This window comes from Gracilinanus agilis, chromosome 2, assembly GCF_016433145.1.
Source record: "Gracilinanus agilis isolate LMUSP501 chromosome 2, AgileGrace, whole genome shotgun sequence".
Lineage (NCBI taxonomy): Eukaryota > Metazoa > Chordata > Mammalia > Didelphimorphia > Didelphidae > Gracilinanus > Gracilinanus agilis.
This window is the reverse complement of record NC_058131.1, coordinates 192,927,550-192,952,660: the sequence shown is the minus strand read 5'-3', so window position 1 is coordinate 192,952,660 and position 25,111 is coordinate 192,927,550. Positions and strand designations below refer to the sequence as shown.

The window sequence follows — 25,111 nt, the reverse complement described above, 5'->3', positions numbered from 1 at the left end:
AGTCTTGATGGGTGAGATGCAATGTAATGGCTTTGATCAGGGAATCAGGGTTTCAGTGTCCAAAGAAAGATCCTTAGGAATCCCTCACGACAGGATCCGAGCAGGATTGTCCTCCTCCTCTATCCTCCCAATCCTCCACCGGAAGCCCTCTCCTCTCCCTCCTTCCTTGGAGAAATTCCCAGAATACTCTCTAGTTTCAACTGTCAGCAACTGTCAGCAACTCCTTCTCTGGCTCTTTTTGTCCCATCCCCCTTGCACAAAATCCCATCTTTACTCCTGTAAGCTCCTTGAGGGCAAAACTTGTATTTTTTCTCTTTGTGTATATAGTATATAGTGCCTGATTCATAGTAGATACTGAATATGTATTTATTAGATTGAATTAAAATGTTACAAAAATAATACATTATCTCCAACTTGCCTACCCCCACCTACCAATTATACTGCTTTAATTGTCACTGTATTAGCATCTGTTAGAAGGTGTGTGTGTGTGTGTAAATTTATAGGTATGAGATGGTAGAGACGTCACTCATTAAAGTTAATTAGGTGACATAGTGGATAAAACACTAGTTCTAGAGTCCAGGAGACCTGAATTCAAATCTGGTCTAAGATGCTTACAAGCTGTGTGTTTCTGTGCAAACCACTTGTTCTCTTTGTTTCTGTTTCCTCTATAAAATGGGGATAGTAATAGTTCTTACCTCCCAGGGTTTTTGTAAAAATCAAATGAAACAATAATTGTAAAGCACTTAGAACAACGCTTGGCACATAGTAAGTGCTATTTAAATGTTAGCTATTATTAGATATCTGTGTCTTGGAAAAAGGTTTGTGGGCACAATATGAGGCAATTATGTGAGTTGACAGTCAAAATAGATCAATGCACTTTTAAGCTTAGGGAAAAGACTCTGGAGCTGGGGGTGGGGGTGGAGAGCATGATACATTTCTCTCAGTCTCCATCAGACTATACCTGGAATTTTTTCATTCAATTTGGGCATCATATTTTAGAAAGCTGGAAGAAGAGGAAGCAAGCAGGAAAGTGAAGGACCTTGAGATCTTGCTATCTAAGGGCCAGTGGAAGAAACTGGTGGTGTTTAGCCTAGAGAAGAGATTTTGCAGGGAGGATGGGCATCATTACTGTTTTCAGCATGTCATGTTTTGAAGGCATGTCACACAAAAGAGAGATTAAAATTGTTCTGCTAAGCCTCAGAGGGTAGGACTTGAAGTGATGAGTGTAAGTTGGCAAAAGTTGAATTTAGGGCTGAAGTTTGGAGAAATTTCAGCTACAATAACAACAAAGCTTCCCAGCAGCTAGAGTTATGCTAAATGGGACTAAGTACAAAGTTGCTTTGGAGGGTTAAGGGATTACCTGTCTTTAAGCAAAGGCTGGATGTCCACTTATTAGATATGTTTAAAAGGGAATTCTTTTGAGTAGAACCAGATGGATTTTGAGATCCCTTCCAGGTGTGAAATTCTCTGATTTGGAAATTCTGATAATGGGAATAATCCAGTTCAAATGTAAGGTAAGAAGAAATGCTTCAATGAGTTATAGATTTTCTCAACACGTCCCTTGCCCTAAAATGGCTATTCTTCAGAAATGAGCATTGACAATAAGACCTGGATAATCTTTTATGAACCTTTTAAGGAGCATCTGTGTAATGGCACAAAACTTATTGCATAAGTGAATGGCATGCTTACAAAGGTACTAAGTGCAATGGTTTTGAAAGGGGCAAATGGACACATTTCTAAAACTCTATGACAAATCCACCTTTTATTCTTTGCAGATAGCATCAGCTCATATGGGCAATATGATTTGAGAAAGAAAGACACACAGCTAAAAAGTCCTTATGGCTTTGTTCATGTTTTAAGCTATTTCCTCAAAAGACAATAGAAAAGACAAAAGAGACATCCCCAAAACAGGCTGTCTGAAAGAAGGACATTTCCATGGGCAAAGTTCTACATGTGTAAATTAAGGGAATATTGAAGGATTCTATAGACAAATCATGATTTACATTTCGACAGAGTTAGCTCAAGAAAGGAAAGTGTAGTATGAACATGATGGATTAGAGAAAATGTCAGTGCTCAAATTATTGTCAGGTCAAAACAGAACAGATGGTGTTGACTGATAACTATTCAAGTCACCATACCAAAGAGTTAAAGGTCTTAGGTTATTCCTCTCCTGCTACTTATTGAGCTCAGTGGTGTTTTTATTTTTATTTTCTCTCTGTCAATTAAAAAAAAGAATGAAGCCTAAGTGAAAACATACGATTAGAGAGTGGCATTTTGTATTCTTATTTATATAGTGAAGAATGAATCTCTTGTAGGACAGGAGCACCTTCTTTTATTAAAACGTTTTGCCCTTGAAGATTTGTGCATTGATATAAGTTTTAGAAATTGAATTGCATTTTGAGTAGCTCATGGAAGCTTTCAAGGTTTCATCTTAGAAACTGAAGGATCCTCTTATGAAGCAATTAATCACTCAACTAATTTTCCTGTTTTGTAAATATGTTTAAAAATATCATGTTTGCTTCAAGTGATGTGCAGCATTTATATTCAACAGTTAATGGGACTGAGACAGAAAACTGAGTTTAAAACTTATACATTTTTTTTACTAATTATATACTGATGTGACCTTGAGCAAGTCACTTGACTTATGTATGCTTCAGTGTTCCCACCATAAGACAGAGATGGTAATATAGTTAAACTTGTAACCAAAGGAATACACAGATAATTATGGTTGGCACAATTTTCTGCATAACTGAGGGTTAAATGGCATCAGTCCTAAAATACTTAACCCCTTAATGTCCCAGGCAGCTCTATAAGACTCAAAAGTACAAATGAGTTTTCAGTCAGCATTGCTGGAAGAAGTTTCCACCCTGGATATTCCCTACATCAATTACATTGCAGACCTAGATATTATCACCCAAATATTATAATTATCATATCATATCATATCATATAATAAACATAAGGTTTTTCATATAATTTGCTTGTATTTGAACAAATTGGAAAGCAAGTATTTTTCAGTTATTGGAAGGTTTCGATTAGTGAACTTCCAAATATGTAGAAGCTTCACTGTAGTGCTTGCCCTTCCCTTCATATTAGAGTTGTATTGTGTGTAGGAAGAAACAAGGACTTTTCCTAAATTTATTGGCTGCATTAGGAAAATTCAAATCCTTTTCATAATGAGCATATTTCATTGTTTTTGCTAGCCTAAGCTTTATTTACTCCTTAATTCTACTGACAGTCAAGAGTTCAATTTTTGAGAGAAATTGCCCCTGTTTCAATGATGAACAAGTTACAGGTATGCGCCAATTTAAGAGAATGCTTATTATTTGATATATGATAATGCTGCAGCGAAGGATATGATGTGACAGTTGTGATGATGTCTTTCTGGAAGATATAAAGGATTAAAAATATGCCAAAAATACCTTTATTTCAATTCTGGAAAAATATATTGAGCATAATAAATATGCAGGTCATTGTGTTCAAAAGTAAACAGATGAGGGATGAAGAAATTCTATACTGAATAGTGTTAGATTAACTTTCCACATTTAGAATGAGTTTCTGAATGGGCTGGAAAAAGATTTCAAAGAAGAAATTCCAAAGTGAACATAGAATGAACATTGCAAGATGGAAATGTGTGGTGGTGCTATTGGTCTAGGAATAAACTCAAGACTTTGAAAAATGAAATCCATACAATGGAGGATACTTTTTAGTTGGTGCAGGTGAGGGTTTCTTATCCTTTTTAAAACAAATCATACTTGCTTCTAGAATATCTGCAGACCAGCCTTTCCTAACAGTATATTTCAATGGCAGCCACTACTGTATTTCATTAGAACAAAGATCTCTGCTAGGTGACCAGTTGTTAATCTGATAAACTAAGACTCACTAATGTGTTAACGGCTATTAACATATGGACCTCCTGAGCAATGTGTGCCTTCTTTAGAGGAGGTCTTCTGGACACAATACTTCATAGAAAGAACAGATCATTAGTCAGAATTTAAGGGACATCAAGCAGGCCAGTGTGGGAGATATTTCTGAGTGGCACTTGAGATCATATTACATTATATGGACAGCTGTCTTCTCCAGTTCACCATTTCCCCCCAAATATGGGCTCGACTTGGCCCAGGAACCATTCCAGCCACTAGTGTGTTTCTTGAGCTTCAGAAATGATCACTTCGTGTGACTGTGGCTTTGGAGTAGGCACTTCTGGTTTTGACTTTGACTCCTGAGATGATCTTTATCTTGTACCTTAATTAAAGCTGATGGGTACTGAGCAAGTCTAGAGTTCAAGCATATATAGCTTTAGTCAGATGGAGTAATGACATTCTCTTAGACAGAATATTCTTTACATTAGAGAGATAGTGCTTGCATGTTAGGAAAAGTGGTCTCACCATGGTGGGATGTATGAAGCCTTTCCTGAACCCTTCCAGTAGAAATAGATATCTTTTTGGTTAGCTCTCATCTAGTTATGTACTTGTACATTGTCTATTTTGTTACACTTTTTTTGTGCCCCTGTTGGGAGATCCAATGCAGGTAGGGAAGATATCTTGGACATTTACTAGTTCTAGGACTTTGGGTAAGTCAGTAAACTTTGTTGGACATAAATTTCCTCATCTGTACAATGTGAGAACATCAAAGCTAATAGGCTCTTTAGCTTTCATTCATATATATGCTTATCTGAAATCTGCAAAGGGGATATTATTGAAAATTGGATGCTATGTTGGGCTGATGATTATTGATAACTGAGCTGGTTAATAACGATGAACATGACTCTCTTTCTGCTTCTTCTCTCCAAAGATTAAACATAAGAAGGTACCAGCAGCAGTCTAATAAGGCAAAGCCACCATTCTATAAAGAGACTGGGCAGATTTAATCTGGGCAGCTTTGGAGTACTGCTGTCTGATCAGTAAGAGAGAGACTGCTAAGTTTTCTAATGGCTAGACTGGAACTTATGATCCTTCAAATTGAACAGGTTCTGCCTCCAATTCTGATCTATTTTTGTGCTTTTGACTTTTCCACAAGGCACACCTATTTTTCACCTTTGCTTTTCCTCATTCAAAAGTCTCAGATTTAATCTAAAATCCTAACGGAGGTCACAATCTCCTCAAATGCTATGCCAACCAGTGAATCAAATAGGTAGAGCTGGAAGGAAACTAGCAGTCAATCTACTCATATTATAGATGAGGAAACAGGCCAATAGAAGTTAAATGTATTGCTCAAGGTAACATAGGTAATAAGCATAAGAACTGGGATTTGAACCTTTAACCTATTACTTTTAGTTTGCTCAAAAATAAGTCTGTATATGTTGATGAACCACAGAGCCCTTGTGCTCAAATTAGATCACTAAAAAGAATATGTTTGATTATTTGTATATTTATTTACTCATATAGTTATTAAAATGAAATTATTGATTAAATTACAAAAATGAAAGCACTAAGCAGAAAAAAATGAAAATTTCTCTGACATTTACTGACTATACATTTATTTTTAATGTAACTGAGGTCTAGGTAGGTTAAGTGATTTAACTAAGGTCATGCAGGGAATAGGTACTTAAGACACAATTTGAATTCAGGACATCTGACTCCAGGACCACTGTCCTTTCCACCATTTCAGATTGCATATAAGCAGCAAAATATTCTATCCCTGCTGCATTAAAGTGACAAAAATGCTTTTGGTTTTACAGATCTCAGTCACTGCTGTCTTCTTATGGAGAAGCAAGGAGGCAGCGTTTTCTCAATGAACTGAGCTTCATAGAAGAAGATGTGCGCCTGGCTCGGTCTCTTGCAAGAGAAAAGTTGGATAAATATTCAATTCAAGAGATGGTAAAAGCACTCTAACTTTCCTTCTGCAAGTATAAATGAACTAGCCATCAAATATCATGCCACTTGGGTGGCTTGGTCTTGAGAGCAAAATTCAGAGCTTTTACAGCTTTCTGTTGACATGTCTTTGTTTTTTGGATAATAGGTGCAAGATAAGATGGCCTGGGAAAGGCATGCGTTTGAGGAAAGGATAAGTAGAGCTCCTGAGATTCTGGTGCGGCTTAGATCCCACACTGTCTGGGAAAAGATGAATGTGAAACTTTGCTTCACTGTACAAGGATTTCCTACTCCTGTGGTACAATGGTCAGTGTTTTTTTTTTTTTTTTACACATTCCAATGGCTCAGAAATGATGTTAATGGTTTTTCCTTAAGGGATTATATCTGTCTGCTCAAAGGGTGATCAAACTGAAGCTAAAATATAAACTTGACTCCTAACCATTTCCCTATTCCCATTCAGAAATGAAAATTCCTGCCATAAAGGGTTTCATGCAACCCTGGACACAGGGTATATTTCTCAAAGCTCCCCATACACTAATTCTAAATAAGTGCTAACATTTTTATTCTAGTGCAACTCTATAAAATGATTCCCTACAGGGTCATCTACTTAAGAACGGGCTCTTATAAGTGACATGCATTTAAAATAGTGAACTTTCATCAGGCTGGCATTTATGTGGTGAATGATTCCATTATCCAAGTCTTTAGATGCTATGGGATTAATTCTATTAAGCCACATGGCAAATGCTAGTAAACTGTCAGCAATAACTAGAATGTTCATGGAATGGGTGTTTGGATTAACTGAAATATCTTTAAAATTTTTAATTGATGACTTTTTTTACAATATCTACATCTCCCAGCATAATCCTCCTTTCTCCTGCTCCTAGAAAGCCAGTTCTTATAACAGAGAATAAACTAGAAAAAAAAGTTCTGCACAACACACCAACTCAGTACTGTATCATGTGGTATTCTAGATCTTTAGTTTCACATTCCCATTATCATATATCTACTTTGGGGGTCAAAATTGGTTAGTATATCAGTTATTTTTGAGGTGAAGATTTTTCAGTATTTTTCTGAACACTTTTAGGCCCTAAACCCTTTTTGTTTTTGTTTCATGATTTTTCTCTAAAATGTGTTGTCGCTTAGTAAGTAGGGAGCATTCAAAAACACATACTCCACATCACACAACATCATAAAGGCAATAAATACTATATTGGCATAATGGACTAGGTGCCAAGAGGATTGGGCTTAAGTTTTTCTCTAATCCTGCCCAAGTCCTTTAACCCCTTTAACCAGTGCTTCAGGTACCTTAACTCCCTGTGCCTTAACTGCTAAGTCACTGACACCTGGGATCTGAATTTATGTTGAGAAGAGAATTCCTAAATTGGGATATCCCTACAAAATGACAAATATTTTCCATAAATAACTGTTTAATTGTTCAGTATTTAGAACATCTGTTATTTTTGCATAACACTGAGGACTGAATCTGTGGATCATATTGTACATAATCAATTGACCAGAAGACATTCTTCCTCCCCTTACTAGTTAATTGAAGTTTTAATGTAACATACTATATATACTATGGCTCCTTTGAGAAAAATTGCAAGTGGACTGATTATCCCTGTCTATGTAAGTGTGAAGATATATTTAGGACCATCAAAGCCATTAGAACATTGGCTCTGACCAGGTAAGTTAGATGAAAACACTTCTATAAGAATGGAGACAAAATCTGAATCTGATTTTATTTTCTGTTTTTTAAGGTATCAAAACCTGCATATTTCCCATATGGGTTTCTTATTTATTTGAAATGAAACTTATTTGCATCTCTATTACACATTTTTAAGGTCATCAGTTTTAAAGTATGTATTGTGATTTTAATTACTTGGATTGACCTTCATAGCTTTATTCATTTATTCAGTCATTTCATTTAGAGATATAGGAGTAATAGACCAATTTGCAGATAGCCACTGCTGGAGTCTCTGAACCAGCTACCATATACATAGTGTTTACATGTATATGTTATACACCTGCATATATGTGTAGTATATGTATATGCAAACAAATATGAAATACATCCATATATATTCTGCAAAAAGATGCACTTACAAGATTATAGCAACATTTTTCAAAGGGACCTTTGAGATCAGCTAGTCCAATTTCCTTATTTTACATATGAAGAATATGAACCTTGGAGCAAGGAAATGACTTGCCCTGGTACCAGATTTACCAAATGTCAAAGATGGGATTGAAACCCACATTTTCTGATTCTACATCAAGTGTTTTTTTTCACTACATGCCCATTTCATAGATATATTACATATATGCTGAATATAGATTACACATATGTTGTATATACGTTTGTATTTCATAAGATCATAAATATAGAGGGGGAAAGGGCATTGATGGCCACAGAGTTCAACCACCTCATTTTATAGATGAGAAAATTTAGAGTAAGAAAGATTATTGGCTTGCCCAGTCTTGTCCACTTAGTAAATGTCTGAGGCACCATTTGAACTTTTTCACTTCAAGTCCTGCACTCTATCTACAGTGACACATAGTTGACTCTCTCTCCACATGTACACAATATACACACATGTGCACATATGTGTATATGTATACACATGCATGTGCATTGTTTGTGGATAAAATCCTGCAACGATGTTTTCATGGGTTGCAAGCTGGCAGTTGCCAATATAGAACACAGATTATAGAACCTGGCAGATGACCCAGTCCGGGTGCCAGGGTGACAGTTCAAGTGAGAGTATAAAAGGGGGTCCCCAGACCCCTGACTTCACTTCTGGCTCTGAACTCCAGGGTTAAGGAGGAAAGGGTAGAAAAGTGGGCCCCTGGGTGGTCAGGGTGGTTTTTGGGTAGATTCTTTAGATAGGTAGGAACAATTACCATAGCTAGCCAGTTTCAACAGCTCATTGTCATACCCAACAATCCTCCTTATAAGTAAGAGATAATTTCTACCATCAAGACATCTCCATCTGGCCCAGGGCTTGGTAGCCCTGGGTCAGCAACCTAGAGTATCAGAGTTGAGATTGTCCTCAAGGCATTCTTATACTGCTGTACCTAAGAAGACTTTTCTGTATTTCCTAAAGTAGTTTAGTGAAATTATTTATTCAAGATTTTAGCTTACCTCACCCACTTTCCAATTCTCTTTCATTTAACCTCAAGTTTAAAGATCTTCGAAATCATTGCCTTTACCTTTACCAAAGGCCAAGTAACATCAGCAGTCAGATCAGACTATTAGCTTTAGTCGACAAACTTTAGTAAACATTAATCTTAACATTAAACAATATTAAAAATATTACAATTAAAATATTTAAAAAAGTGCCAGCCTCATTCCTGGTGACTACACCAACTCTCCAATAGAATTGTTCCCATCTCCCAGGGGCAGAGGCACAGAATCCTGATCTTAAAGGGGTCTTGGCTTTAATAGTGAGAGAGTTTCATCTGCCTCTCATTCAGCTTAGGTGCAGGACCCCTGTTACCCATACCAACTTCTACTCCTGCCCAAAAACCCCTTGGGCTGACCTAATACCATCCACCACTCTTCCTACTGCATTGCAGCAAGCTCCCTTGCATTACAACACACATATATTCCATGAAGGATAAAGAGAAATTGGCATGATATGTAGCATATAACCGACAATATTCAATAAACAGATCACCCTTAGATCTGTGTTTCAACTCTAGTAATATATTGATGAAAACAGAAAATAGAGTATGGCCAAGAAAACATGACTCATAGTACATTTTGTAATTCAACCTCATTGGGAGGAATTTTATGTAAAAGATTGTAAATTTGCTGTTTGAGTTGGCAGGACTCGTATAGTCTTGATTATGTATTATATATTATGCATTATGTATAATATATTATATATTTTGGGTTGATTATGCTAAAAGGAATATATATTTGTGTACATATATATACACACATGATATATGCAAGTCTGGATTGAATACTAGTATATAAAACACAGTGGCCTTTGACTCAGAATCATTCATGTGGAATTGCTGTAGTTAATTGCTATTGCATGATGAGAGAAAAACAAGTTATTGAACCAATATTCCTTTCCTTATATGTCTATATATAGTAGTCCCAATACCACTACCACCACCACCACCTCTCAGTCTGGCCCACATGTCAGAGTTTACTTTAGACAGTTTAAAAACATATTTACTATCATTGGATTTAGAACTGAAAGGAGCCACATCCTTTATCTAGCCTTTAATTATGTAGTTAGGGAAAATGAAGCCCAGAGAAATCATACAACGGGATAAGAAGGTCCTTTGACCTCAGTTCGGTATCAGTCAGTTATTAATGAACACCAGTGGAAGGTCCACCATCTGGGCCCTGCACATGGCTAGTACATGAAAAGAGCTTGTCCTCTATTTGAGCAGAGAAGATACACGAATATGAAAGAGTAAATCAGATCATGTACCTGCCACAGACATACTTCTGTGACTCTGGGTTTTGCATGTCCCCTTTCTGATTTAGAGTTTCCCATTAGTAAATTATGAGGTTGGACTGGATGAAGTTGAAGGCCCCCCTTAGCTTTGACAATTATTTTGTGACCAGAAATGATTGTTCATTTTTTTCCATGTGAAAGGCTGCTAGTATCTTTTGACTCTTTGAAAACTTCTCAATAGCATGCACCTCTTTGTGGCAGTACAGCCCGATCTCTCTTCTACTCCTACTGCCCTTGGCTCCCCTACCACAGTTATTCCTGAAAAATATGCTCCTCTGTCTTTATTTCCTTCTCCTACAGCTCCTGGGAAGCATTGGCTCATCTTGTGCCTTCTTTCTGTTGAGCTTTAGTCCCTTTCATTTGAATCCTGGTGGGAGTGACTGCCATTAGTGCCTTTGCCTGCCCACATTTATTGTGCCTATCTACTTGAACCATTAATAGTGATCTAAAACTTCAAGAACTCTGACTGGTACAGAAATGGGCCTTTTTGAGTCAGCCATTCTTGCTGTTATTAGGACTGCAATAGGGAAAATGTGTTCTTGGCATTTAGAGCTGGAATTCATAAAGACTGACACAATGGAAGCAGTGCCATATTTGAAGTTGTAAAGTTTAAGTTCAAATTCTAGGTTTGCCATTTTCTGCCTAAATGAAATTGGGCAAGTCATGAATTCTTTGGGTTGTTGCCTTATTTGCTAAACCAGGGGGTTTGCCTAGAGGACTCTTAGTTTCTTCTAGTTCCGAGTCTATGATCCAATGAAGAAATAGTGTTCTAAATGTTGCTTAGGTTCCACCTTGCTATAAATAGGATCACTCAGTTACATATTTCTGTGGACCTGCCATTTTAAATGTGGTCACACTCTGTACCCATGAGTGGTGCAATCCAGCTACACCTCATTCCATGCAATTATCATCCAGGTTCTTTCATAAATCTTTTGTAAAGGATGCTATTATTTTGCCAACAAACTTCCTCTGTGTTGCTAACAATTTCGTGTATATCAGAGCAAGACTTGGACTGTTTACTGGATAATATTGTTACATAAGTAATCGACCTCCTATTCTCATCATTGAAGTCTCTGATAATATCTTTTAACTGACTTTATATGTTGTCATCTACAGTATATTCTACAGTTTATTTATATTCTCTATGTGTCTATCCATTGCTCCCTGCAATTTTGTTCTTGTGGTAGAAAACACACACACACACACACAATCAAAAGCATTTATTTAGCACCTAATATGTACTAGGTAAAAATGAAAAAGTCTTTACTTTCAAGCAGTTTATTCTATTACGCTATATGAAATAGGCATTTGAGGGTAGTCTTGGAGACATAGCTAAAATTTATAACATTGTTTCTATTGAAAAGTGTGACTAAATCACTTCCAAATCACTTGTATGGAACAAAACTCATCATTAAGTTGGGGTTGACTTGTTTCTGTTACCTATACATGCATTTCTTTGCTTTCAAAAGTATAATGTGCTTTTAACTTCTAAACGTGTGTTTTTTAGATAATTAAAAAAATGAGATGTTTTAAAGAATTACATTATAATGTTAGAAAGGCCTGGGAGAGAGCAGAATAAAAAACTGAAAAGAAAAACAATGCCACTAATATTTAAAACAATCTCTTTTCTATATTTTAGGTATAAGAATGATAGTTTGATTTGCCAAGCAGGTGAACCGGGAAAGTATAGGATTGAAAGCAAATATGGAGTGCATACCCTGGAGATAAATAGGTAAGATATTCATATGGACAATATTTTCCTGTTTATTACCTAGCATTGGATTGTTAACAGAAGTGGAAAGGAAGAAATCAAGTAAATGCCAGAGCCTAAATATCAGGGCGTGTTGTTCTGTACCTTTAAATGTGTTCTGCAGTCATTTTAATTGGTGCTAGCAGGTTCTCTGAACTTCCTGGGTGTGAGGCCAGAGGAATGTACAATGGGCAGCTGTGTTATAACACTATTCTGTGAACAAAAGATTTGAATAGTTTGAAAGGAGATAATGACATCGAGATGTAAAACCACAATGGAGTCCAAATAGAGATAATTTGTTTAGTCCTGAAAATTTAGCTGGCTTCCATGCCTCAGGAAAAGTCCTTTTGAAGAAAAAATTTTAATTCACAAAATATTTATTCATATTTCTTAGAACAAAAAGCTTTAATGGTTATATTTTAAAAATTAAATTTCTCTTAAAATTTACTGTCATCAAAGTGTTCAAGATTAAGAATAAAAAATCTATAGCTCTACTATATGTTTTTCAGGTATATAATAATTTATCTGACACTGGTTATTTCCCATTTATTCTCTTTATAGGATATATTAATGAATATATTTATTTAAATAAATGTTTGTACATTATCTGTTTTTTGACTATCTCCTCCATTGAAATGTAAGTTTTTTAGGGTAAGGACTGTCTTTTGCCTCTTTTTATATTTTCCTCATTCAGAAAAGTGCCTGGCGTATAGTAGACAAAATAAATGTTTATTGTTTGACCGAATTAGTCCCAGTAAGTTCATCTGTGAAATGAGAATAATGATTCTTGTTTTGCTTATCTTAGAGGGTAGTTGTTAAATTCAGTTGATAAAGAGATATATGAAAACAGGTTGAAAATGATATTATCCTAAATGCTTTTCAAACTATAATATCTTATATAAATCTTAGTTGCTATTATTATTACATCTCTGTGTCTTCTATTTCTCTCTCTCTCTCTCTCTCTCTCTCTCTCTCACACACACACACATCTATCTTCTTAACTACCTGACTACCCTTCCCTCTGTGTCTGTCTGTCTATCTATCTATCTGTCTATCATCCATCTATCTAGCTAAATATATATATATATACAAATAAGATTTCACTGTAAGTCATCTGAAAACTATTATAAAAATAATTGGATTCCAGTGGGGCTTATACTATATTTAAATAAGTATATTCATTAATTCTCAGTGATATCTTTATGAATGTCAAATGTGAGAGATTCAGTTACATTTTGAGAATTTTCTTATTTCCGTAAGACAGTCAGGTTGAAGATAAAAAAGGTAGTTTCCCCAAATGCATATTTTCAAGAAATCTCTCTAGGATACTAGCATTTCTTTACATTGATTCTTAACTTCAAGATTTCCCTCCCTCCACTTAACCCTTTATTTAGTTCTTCTAATGTGCCTACGAAGTAAAAAAAAAGTATATCTATCATAACATTAAATTGTGTATATGCTAGAATATATGCCCCTTAAGGGCATGAGCAATATCTAATATTGTCTTCCCCAGCATCAAGGGCAATGCCTTGGACACAATATGAGGAGCTTCATGTCTGTCAAACTGAACTGAAGTTGCCAACATATATTGTTTCCCTTGTTCCCTCCTCCAACATGACAATTTCCTCATTCTCCTACATGTCTTTCTACCTGTTCCTGCCTTTTTGGGTCTCATTCATTCCCCTTCCTAAATTATTTTATAACCTGAAAATCAGCCAAACCCAGCTGGAAGCCCTTTGTCCTCACTTTTTCAGACAAATATGAACAAAAGAATATCATCTGGTAACAAGGAGCAGGAATATAAAAAAAACACTAAAACATTATCTCTAGTGTCAGGATCAGAGTTTAAATCCAACCATTCATAAGTATAATCTATGTAGTCATGGTTTTCACTTTGTTCTTTGAATCTCATTTTCTTCATAAGTAAAATGAGGGTGTTTGAATAAAATTATCTCCAAGTTTCCTCCTAATTCTGAACAACATGAGCCTATGAACCATTAGGAAAATATTTGTTAAAGGTGTAAGGAAGCCAGCTAAGTATGTCTTCTGATTTCTTTCACACTCTCTTTTCAACATTGTGTGTGAGCTGCTGTCTAATAGTTATGGGACCAAATAGAAGTGGAGGGCAGAAGAGAAAAGATTTTTCACTGTGGAAAAGTAAAAAGCATGCCCAAGGTTGCCTTTTGTATTTGTTGACCAGAGATTCTACTATCCCATGAAATCTATTGACTTTGACTTAGAGAAGGTGAATTAACAACCTAGTTTGAAAATATCCACTGTCTGTTGAGGGATGGATGTGGGTGTGGAATAAACTCATTTTATATTTTAAGGAAAGTTTGTTCCTTGTTGAGTATTACATGATTTGTATTTTTTCCCAGAATTATGCATAGGAAAACATAATGCTTTTCTTTTTAAGAAAGCAAGAAAAAGTACTTGCTTTTACACTATGCAACCTGGTACAGTGAAAAGAGTACTGTATTAAGAATCAGAAAACCTATGTTCAAATCCTGCTTCTGATTTTTACTACCAGTGTGACCTTGAGCAAGTAACCCTTGCATCCTGTTTCCTTGCCACATAAGAATTGACCATCATCTTTTACAGTTCAAAGACTTAATAATACTTATACAGAACATAAATAATCAAATAAAGTCCAGACTGAATTCATGAAATCTTAAAATATGAGGTCTCTATTTTAATTTTAAAAATCAAATAATATGATTTTTATACAGTAATAAAAATTCTTTCTTTTTCACTTCTGAATTATCAACATGAAATTGGGTAATGCCATATTATGGAGAAATATTCAATTTTCTGTTATGCTTTAAAATGCTATATATAGATAGCAAGAAACTTCCACCAGATATTAGACCTGATAGCTAAGCAGATAGTTATTTGAGGAAATCTGAAAAAGGCTACTCAAAACTCCCCATAGTAGTTCTATGCTCTGTGTTCTTTCCTAAAAATTAATAAACATTTCGAAGCTTTGAGCAGCTGAAATGACAATATTTTTTAGAAATAGAATCACTGTGAGTATCACCAGTTCCTAGGCTCTTTTCAGCTGTTCATACCAAACTGCTGAGCTATAGTTCATCTGATCTGTAGCCATTTTGTATGGCTAGGAATGTGTTGGCTCCCATTTGCCTGATGGTGAGGGAATTAATTTTTCCTTCTGATGCAAGTGTGACATTTATTCCTATGAATGTCCTTTGGCTGTGGTGGAAAAATTCTTGGAGTGCCGAAAAGGAAGCATAATCACATCAATTTAATATTGTAACTGACACTATTTCATATACTTCCATGTTTTTTCTCTTGGGACTCATAAAATTATTTCTAATCATCAAAGAATTTTTATTTGTTCTCATGTTTTTATGAAGTCTTTAGAAGAAATAGTTTTGTGCTTTCTATTGATAACTTCCCATTCTACAATTATAGGTAGCTTCATGTGCATTACTTAGACAAATCTTTTTGTACCTCATGTTTAACCATTAATGCTAAAATTATGATTTTAACCAAAATTTTAAATCTTCAGCATGACATAATGTGACAGTTCAAAATCTGTAACCACTGAGCCTTGTTCTATCCATAAAACAATAACTTTTGCTTTTTTTGCATATCTCTTTATAATATGGCTTTCTTTAACACAGTTATAATAATTAATATCAATTGCTCTTATAGAGTTGGTTGATGGGGCTCACTACAACTCTGGGATTATAAATGAGCCTCAAATATATCTGCACAAATAGAGATGAAAGAGAATTTTCTCAACCATTTCTGAGAACCTGTTCAAATGGAGAGAAAACAGTTGCTTACTCAGTAGATTGCAAATTCTCTCAGGACAGAGTGAGGGGCAGAGATAAGGGTAGGGATATGGACTAGATCTATGATTTCATTGGTATGGAATGTGGATTGGAAAGAAACTCTCACAATTCAAGTTGCTTCCTTCTCTGCAACTCATAATTTTAGAGGGCTGCCTGACGCACCAAGAGGTCATGATCTCCTCAGGTTCACACAGCCATTATGTATTTGAGAAAGGACTTGAATCCAGGTATTCTTGTGTCAAGGCCAGTTCTATTCACTCTACCCTAAAGTGAGGGCTAGACCAAAATTCTGAGGTCCAAATGCTTATCTCTGGCTGCATAAATGATGAACCCAAGTACTCTCTTTTGCAGATTGGATTAGGAAAGAGAGGAGGGAGAGGAGAAATATATGACAGAGGAAGCCTTCTGTGTGAGTCAACCTTTTCAGAGTGTTCTAAGCAAAACTGTCTAGTAGAGAAATTCCTTTTTGACTTCTATTCCTTTCTACTTCTCTTTCCAGGGCACTCTATCCCCTTTCAGACCTCTCTGTCCTTGGCTATCACTGAAGTGCCCCATTAGGAATGTGGCAACAATCCATGTTCTGTGCCTTTTCTTACCTGTACTTCTCTCTACACCCTCTCCTTCTTTGGATCTTTTTTTGAAAGGAAATAATTTTTTTACTTAATACTGAAAGCAACGATAAAGTGTCAATTTCTTAATTTATCCCTCCAATAAAGAAGAGTCTTATCAGATAAGTAGAATTAACTGTTTAGTGGTCATGGATTGCTTTTGAAGATGGACCAATCCTTATAAATACCAGGGGTCACCCTTCTCTGCCATGTATAAGTTTTTCTGTTTCTTGATGTTTCTCTCAGGTCAACCTTCTTAGCTTTCACCTGAAGGATTACCATTGTTCTTTCATAGTTCTTTTTGGGCCTACATCAAAGAGTAATCCATCTAGTTCCAGGGTGCTTGAAGTATTCTCTAAGCTTCAGTGCATTGGATCTTGAGTATTATTTCTTCAGAATTTTGTTCCCTGCCCAGTGGTAGGAGTGATAATTGGGACTAAAGCAAGCTAATTAGTGCTAATGTGTTTGCTAGCTAATATGTCATGGTTTGCTTAGAACATAATTCCTTAACCTTATTGAAATGAAAGTATTTCCTGATGGTAACTCTAAGAGTAGGAATTTGAGGGTCCAAGGTTGGTTGAAGACAGAATATTAAGCAGTTGGCCAATGCTAATATAGGTCTGACCTGGTCCTTTTTCCTTAATCAATAAAAAAGTCCCATTTATGAAGCATTTACCTGTGGCAGGAATTGTGCTATACTTTGGGGATGCAAAGACATAAATTAAACAGTACCTGTCTTCAAGAAACTTATATTCTGGTGGGGCATATTGAAAGGGGAGACATGGATTCATCCAACTAAATAGAAAATCTCTGTTCATTTGGTACTTATGCCACTGCCTTCTTGAGCTCATTTTCTATATCTCTGGGTAAAGAATAGTGATTTACAAATCTTCAAGCCTTAGAACTCTAAAAGAGTAGCATGTTTTCTTGAATATTCCAGGGAAAACTGATGAGAAAATTCTTATTTGTTGTACTTTTATAGCTTCTTTAGTGATCAAGAGTCAGATGATAAAAGGATTATGAGATTTAGAGCTCGGAGGAAATAGTTTAACCCAACTCCTTCATTTTATAGTTGAGGAAACTGAGGACCAGAGAAAGGAAGTGTCTTGCTCAGGGTCTTACAGCTAGTCAGTAGCATTTCTGGTTCTCTTTTAGTATTTTTTTGCTTGATGAGCCCAGAATTTATTCTACTTTAATTTTACACTCCTTTAAAGTCAAGGGGACAGTCAGAACAATTCTGTGAAAGTATAAGCTGAAATTTGCTAGTTGTTTGAGATATAAATGACAATGGTAATAATAGTTTTATTTTACATAATTGATAATAGCTGACATATATCACGTTAAGGTTTACAAATCCTTTACATTATGTTGTCTCGCTTAGTCCTTACCACACCTTGTGGAGTAGTTGCTATTTTTTCCCCCATTTTTACAGATAAGGGCATTAAGTCTGAGATAGTTTCAGTGACTTTTCTAGGAACATATATTTAGCAAGTGGTTGAGCTATCAGAATTTGAACTCAGGTCCTCCTGATTTGAGCTCCAGTATTCTGTTCACTATGCCAAACTAATTTTTTTTAACTCTTTATCCTTATAGAGTACTATAGTAGTTCTAGTAACTGCTTCTGTTTCTGTTTCTTTTTTTACAAGTTGATACAATTTTTAATAATCTCTTTCTGACAGTTTGCAGTCCATATTCTCTCCCCTCTCTCCTCCTCTCCTCTCCCCAAGGCAGCATGATATAGGTTATACATGTGCTCTCATACAATGCATATTTCTTGTTGTGAAGGTACGTTTACTTATATAAGAAAAGAAAAAAAAATCATGAAGGCAATAAAGGGAAGAATGGTATGCTTCAATCTGCATCCAGACTCCATTGGTTCCTTTTATGGTGGTTGATAGTTTTAAAAAAAAATTATAATGAGTCACTTAGAGTTGTCTCATTTCCTTTCATTGCTGATAATAATTAAGTTATTCATGATTGATCATCGTACATTATTGCTATTGTCATTTTCCATTCTTCTGGTTCTGCTCTTGCTTCCATTTCTGGAAGCTTTCAGGTAAAAAAAAAAATTATGCTTTATATACATTATCTCATTGGAGCTTCACAAAAATCCTGTGAAGTATAAAAGAGAGGTATCACTACCCCACTTAATAGATGAGGAACCTTATCAAGTTGATTTATTTATTTAACAACCAGTGTCAAAGGTGATATTTGAGCCAAGTTTTTTTTTGGTTCCAAGTCCAGCATTCTATCCAATGTCTCATACTACCTTTGAATTTAGGACTTGAAGTCATGAAGTCAGAAGAAACTGAGTTCAAAACTTGCCTCAGATATTTACTAGCTGTATGGCCACCTGCAGGTTACTTAACTCCTCTCAGATTTATTTTTCTCTCTTGTCCAATGGGGTTAATAAGTGCACCTACCTTAGAGAGTGCTGCTGTGAGGATTAAATGAGATCATATTCTTTATGTGGAATTTGATCTTCCACGGACTCATTGAAATATAATTATAGCATTATGGCCCACTTTTAGGTGGTAAGATACCTGAGAATTCAAATCTTAACTTCTAAAAAGCATAGAAATGAGGAATTCCTTTCATAAACCACAAAGCTTATGGCAGAGGTAGTATCCCGTAGCAGTCAGAGGGTCAGATTTGAAGTCAGGAAGATTTGGGTTCAAGTTCTGTCCCTGATTCATACTGGCTTTCTGACCCTGGGGAAGTCACTTATCCTCTTGGTGCTAGGTGGCTCTCTAGGCACTTTAGGACTGTAAATACCAACCTACATTAGTAAATGGAGGATAGAGATTGCCGTTTTTGACTCTTTGCATCCCTAGTGCTTAGAATGGCACCACAGAAGGTGCTTACTGATGTTTACTGATGTAAATGTTTATTGATGATGAGTTTCTTCCTTGGGAGTTCTATTTACCAATGAAACTGGAACTCTAGTCCCTACCCCTAGATTATAAGGAACTGTTATTAATATACAAGTTATATTTTAAGCTCTCTTCCTTTGAGGCTCATTTGTTCTGGAGATGTCACTGTTTTGAGATTCTGGAGTTATAATCCACTGGCCATGAGGTGACTCTCTCTCGTTTCTCAATGAGTTCAAAACTTGACTCAGTCTTACCTTGGTTCAACTTGGGGACTTCAAGAAAAATCATGGCTTCTCATTTCATCCACTTCCTCAGTTACAATCAACTTCACCTTGACTCCACCTCAGCCACACACAAGGATATTCATACCCTTGATCTCATCATTGCCCACCAGTGTTCCACCTTTATAATCCCAAACTCTGCCATTGTTCTGTTGAACCTTAATCTCCCATTCATCTGTCTTTCACTTTGTCTCACTACTCCTGAACCTATTGCTCACCAAAATTTTGTCTTTCAACAATCCCTTTTCTAGATCCACAGTTTCTATTTATACTTCATTTTCCTTTCTTTAAAATCTTGATATGAGTTAACCAATTCAACTTCTAATTGATACATTCTATATCTCTGTGCTTCTGAGAATAATATTCTTTCTTCACCTTTGAATTCCTACCTGCCCTTTAAAGTTCAGTTCATATGTCACTTCCACTATGAAGTCTCCCCTGATCCCCTTTATCTTCTACCTTCCCTCTTAGATGAACCAAAGTTTTGCAGCTTTGCCATGTGCTTACATGTAATAAAATTGTCTGTGAATGTGTCTGTATGCCTGCTTAAGTTTTTAGACTCATCAGATATGGATCTTATGTTATCTAAACTTTGTATCTAGCACCTAGCACAGAGTTCTGTTTCTGACATAATTGTGTTATAAATATTTATTGAATCAGAGGACTTAAAGCCAAAATTCACCTGTGTGATTTTGGGCAAATTACTTAATCTTTAGACCTCAGTGTCCCTGCCTGTAAAATCAGGGAGTTGGATGGACTAAATAATGTCTTATGTTCATTCTGGCTCTGAATCTCTGAATATGTTTATGATAAACATTCAGAGATTGCTTCCACTTCAAATATCGTGGAAGCTCGTTATTATCACATTGGAGAGTGAAGCTAACATCTGCATTGTAGTTTATGATGTCGTAATGAGAGAGCTGGCATATCATTGGGTACCTGGGGACATGATTTTACCTACAGTGTAACTAAATTAGTGGCAAAGCAAGGGGCTTTCTAGTGGGGCTTGGCTGCAATTGTATTTTGTATTGCTGCCAGTTTTTCTTCAAAGGGAACAACCAGATGATGACCTTGATTTCAAAACCCCTATGCTTTAGGTCCTGGTTACCTGTCATACGGAATCTCTCCCCTGAGCTGTGGCAATTAAAGGAGACCAGATGGCTTTCAATGACACTTCAGATGTGCATTTAAACTTCATGAGAGTGAGGCAGGGAACTTCTTGTTAAAGGGCACAGGTCTCTGAGACTTTAATCCTCTTGTGAGCTAAGAGAACATGTGCTCTTGGGTAATGGAACAACTTCTTTTTTTACTACCATAAGAGTATCTTAACAATTTCCTCTGGGAGCATTGTATTTTGTAGGAGCCCTCATAGTGTGGCAAAGAGAAAGAGCACTAGAATAGGCTTGGAATTCAAAGATCTAGGCTCAAATTGTGGTTTGCTAGATATTGGTTAGATTACATTGGTCAAAACACTTTACCACTCTGACCCTCTGTTTTCTCTTTTAAAAAAATGAGAGGTTTGGACTAGATGATTTTCTAAGGTTCTTTAAATTTCTATAATAATGGTATTAGAAAATAAGGGCTAGAATGCCCTCACATTTTCTAGTTGGAATTCTCTTGCAATGTGTAAACTTGAAGACTTTCCCATAGCCATAATGTATGAGTGATGGAAACTACTTCAGCATAATTACTTAAATTTTATGTGTAAATCATTCAAGATGATGCTAGAGAGATCATGGGATCTTTAAAATCTCAAAGATCAATTTAGATACCACCTCTTTCTCCAAGAAGCCTCTCTCTATGCCAAAATCATGTAATTACATTCTCTCACAGAGCTCTTAAAATTTGTTTTCTGCCTCTCTAAAGTAGTTGTGTCAAATTTGGATAGAAGCAGGGGCCACTAATCCATACATCAGGATCTCTGTGGACTGCATATCAACTCAGTTTTAAGTTGCAATATCATTTGTGTTTATTGTATTTTTATTTTTTTGTTAAATACTTTCCACTTGTATTTTAATCTGGTTTGGGTAAGAGCCAGAAGTGTTATGGGCTGCATGCTGTGTATACTACATAAACCACCTTTACTTTAAAGGATTTATCTTGTAAAGTGTATGATAATTATATTTGCTGATATTATCTTCCTCCTAGCCAGGGAATTCCATGAAGGCAAAGACCATTGATCAATCAAAAAACATTTAAGTGCATATTATGTATCAAGCTCTATGCTAGATTTGGGAATTACAAGGACAAAAATGGAGACAGTCCCTGTCCTTAAGGAGTTTGTGCTTTTATCTAAAAATATTACTTCGTCTGGCATCTGCCAGGTTGTTCTGCTCATAGGCAGTTAGTAGATGATTATTTGAATGTATCAATGACTGCATAGGGCTATATCTTTGAAATAAAAAAAATGTCTATCAACAACGAAACTAAACCCTTACAGAATGCAAGAAATGCTTCAGTTTGCAATAAGTCTAAGGTTCCAGAAGACATCCTGTGTAGGTGGATGTTCCAATCCAGGAAATGAGGATGCCAGAGAGGTAAAACTGAATTAAATTCTTCCATCCCTTATCAGAAGGGGTTCTTATGGGGGCAGGAAACTAGAGTCCTCACAGACAGTACTTTAGGTCCTTTGGGATTTTGCTGCTTCTTTCCATCACAAACTGGAAATATCTATCAGTGTTTATTCTTAGGAGCACTTCAATCTTTTCAGCAGAAAGCTCTATCACAGAGCCTCAAGGCTATTTTCTTATCTTGCCATTTGTAACTAGTTGTACCTTAATTTGTTTTCCATTCTAAAATTTTATTTACTTCTGCTCTTTGAGCCATTTGGTTTGGGGAGTTTTTAAAGACCATCTGCCAATCAACAAGCATTAAATATGGATGAACAGCATATTCAACATTACAAGACAAATCCTTTAGAGAGATACAAAGTAAGGTATCATGTGAGATCTGTAAGAGGAAGTCATTAGAGACCAAGGCAGTAGGAGACATGCATATATAGCAATATATACAAAATACAATCAAACCAAATGCAAAGTAATTTTTTTTTTGGTAGAGACACTAGTCAGGTTCAGCAAGCACCTTGCGATGCTAGTGTAAGGTATTCACTCTATGCTTTTTTTCTCTTGCTAATACTGGCCGTTGAAGGCTATGCAGTGGTGATCAAAGGAACTTTCCTAAACCTTAATATCTCTATACAATTAAAAAAGACAAGAAAGTTACCATGCACAGTAGTATACATACGCAAATATGGTTATTTATATAGTTAAATATACTTAAATGAGTCATCATTCCATTTTAGTATGTCTTGACACCAATGGTAAGTCAACTACATGCTGTCAAGTTTTTAAGTGCTCAATTATACTATGGCTATATTAGCACATACTTATTGGAGATAGTTTTACAGACAAATGTTTCCCAGCTTTTACTAGTCAATACAAACCCTTTCTTCAACATCAGAAATGGATGTGCTTTTATGAGTGGAAATGAAATTAATAAAGAGGTATCACCATGAAACATGAAACCTTTTCATCTGACTTTCAACGGAAACTTGCTTTATATGTTGTCTTCCTCTGTTAGAATGTTAGCTTCTTCTCCTGGAGTCAGAATGTGTATCACAGCATTTGATGTTTCCCTTTAGCTTATTTGGATTTTTATGTTTGAGTTTGGGTTTTATATAAGAATTTTCTTATAAGAATGAATAATATGGAAAAATGTTTTGTACAATCATATTTGTGTAACTCGGAAAAAAGAATGTTAGCTTCTTGAAAGCAGGGATGATCCCCAATTCGCTCTCTGTATAATCAGATCTTTGCAAATAGTACGGACTTGATAAATATTTTTATTTTTTAGTGAATTTAGTGATTTAACCAATTTAGTGAATAATTTAGTGATTTAGAATCATTTAGTGAATTGTAAAAAAAAAAAGAACAACTGGTTTTGGAGTCAGGAAGACCTATATTTAAATTTTTCCTCAGACAGATTGTGTGATCCTGGGCAACACACCTAACAGTAAACAATCAGGATATTAAATGCTTGTCCTGTGCCAAGTACTGTGCTAAGTCCTGGAGAGACAAAGAAAATCAAGAGTTCACATACTAAAACTGGAGATAACCATTCATTTAATTTTCACTCATTCACAGATGGTCTGGGTGGGATAAGAAGAATGTAATCTGGATTTTTCTTTTGGAAGAAACAAAGATATGTCACTATCTTTCTTTGTCAAGAATGAAACCAGGGGGAAGCTGGGTAGCTCAGTGTATTGAGAGCCAGGCCTAGAGACGGGAGGTCTTAGGTTCAAATCTGGGCTCAGACACTTCCCAGCTGTGTGACCCTGGGCAAGTTACTTGACCTCCAATGCCTACCCTTACCACTCTTCTGCCTTGGAGCCAATACACAGTATTGACTCCAAGATGGAAGTTAAGGGTTTTAAAAAAATTTTAAAAAAATAAAAAAGGAATAAAACCATACTGGTCAGGATCAAAGGATGGCCCATGCCTATAATTAATGCTATGATTTTTTTGTCATGTGAAAAATATACCTGAAAAATTTCCAACTAAATTCATTATCCATTAATCAGTGTAAAAGATTTAGGTCATAAATTCCACTCTCTGGGAACATTTTGTTCATCAATTTGATCCATTCAACATTAGCTGAAGGGACTATGATCTATTTTAACATTTGTTTTATTGTGATCCTTTTCTCTTTAATTTTTTCAGAGCAGATTTTGATGACACTGCAACTTATTCAGCTGTGGCAACCAATGTCCATGGTCAAGTCTCCACCAATGCTGCTGTGGTTGTGAAGAGTAAGTATTAAAATGAGAGGAAACATGAATTTTTTTCTCCCTCTTTCCTATTTGCTTTTGCCAATTGTCAATGAATTGTTTTGCAGGATTCCGAGGAGAAGAAGAACCATACCATTCTGTGGGACTTCCCATTGGGTGTAAGTATTTTACTTTTTGCTTTTTTTTAAGGGGGGTTAGATGCTATATAGAAACCATTATTTCTCATCAACATTTTATCTGGTCAAGTAGCAAGTATATTTCCAAAGCCTTTCAAAGATAGTTTTGATGCCATCCAAGATTCAATAAATTTCTTATTTCCCAACCCTGTAAAAGACAGGATTAAGTGATTCCTAAAATTATGAACTGAAAAAATTCTGTAGACAAAAGGACTGATGTAAATGTATTTAAATAAAAAATTCTATTCAATACATTTGATAGGGTAGGCCAATACTGTTATGAACGAATTAAAAATTTATGAAGTACTTACATGCCAAATCCTGTGCTAAGGACTGGGCATGGAAATAAAAAAACCCAAGATATCTGTTCTCCAAAAGTTTACATTCATATAGGGGAAGGCATAGATTATAACTATGGTGCTACTCAAAGTTTAGGGCAGCTTATTAATGAATTCTTTGTATTTTATTAGCCTATTGGAGCTAAGAAGCTGGGTTGGACCAAACCTGTTCTTAGCAAAGTTCCATGAATAA

At 35.7% G+C, this 25,111-nt stretch overlaps 1 protein-coding gene across 1 annotated transcript in view; it reads left to right on the top strand.

The window, feature by feature from the left end:
• Positions 1-25,111, top strand: part of MYOM2 (myomesin 2) — a 146,331-nt gene that overhangs the window by 19,382 nt on the left and 101,838 nt on the right. The window contains exons 4-8 of the mRNA XM_044663599.1: positions 5,681-5,819; positions 5,962-6,119; positions 11,928-12,020; positions 24,337-24,425; positions 24,512-24,562. Of these exons, the coding sequence (XP_044519534.1) occupies positions 5,681-5,819; positions 5,962-6,119; positions 11,928-12,020; positions 24,337-24,425; positions 24,512-24,562 (530 nt within the window). The remainder of the gene's footprint in view (positions 1-5,680; positions 5,820-5,961; positions 6,120-11,927; positions 12,021-24,336; positions 24,426-24,511; positions 24,563-25,111) is intronic.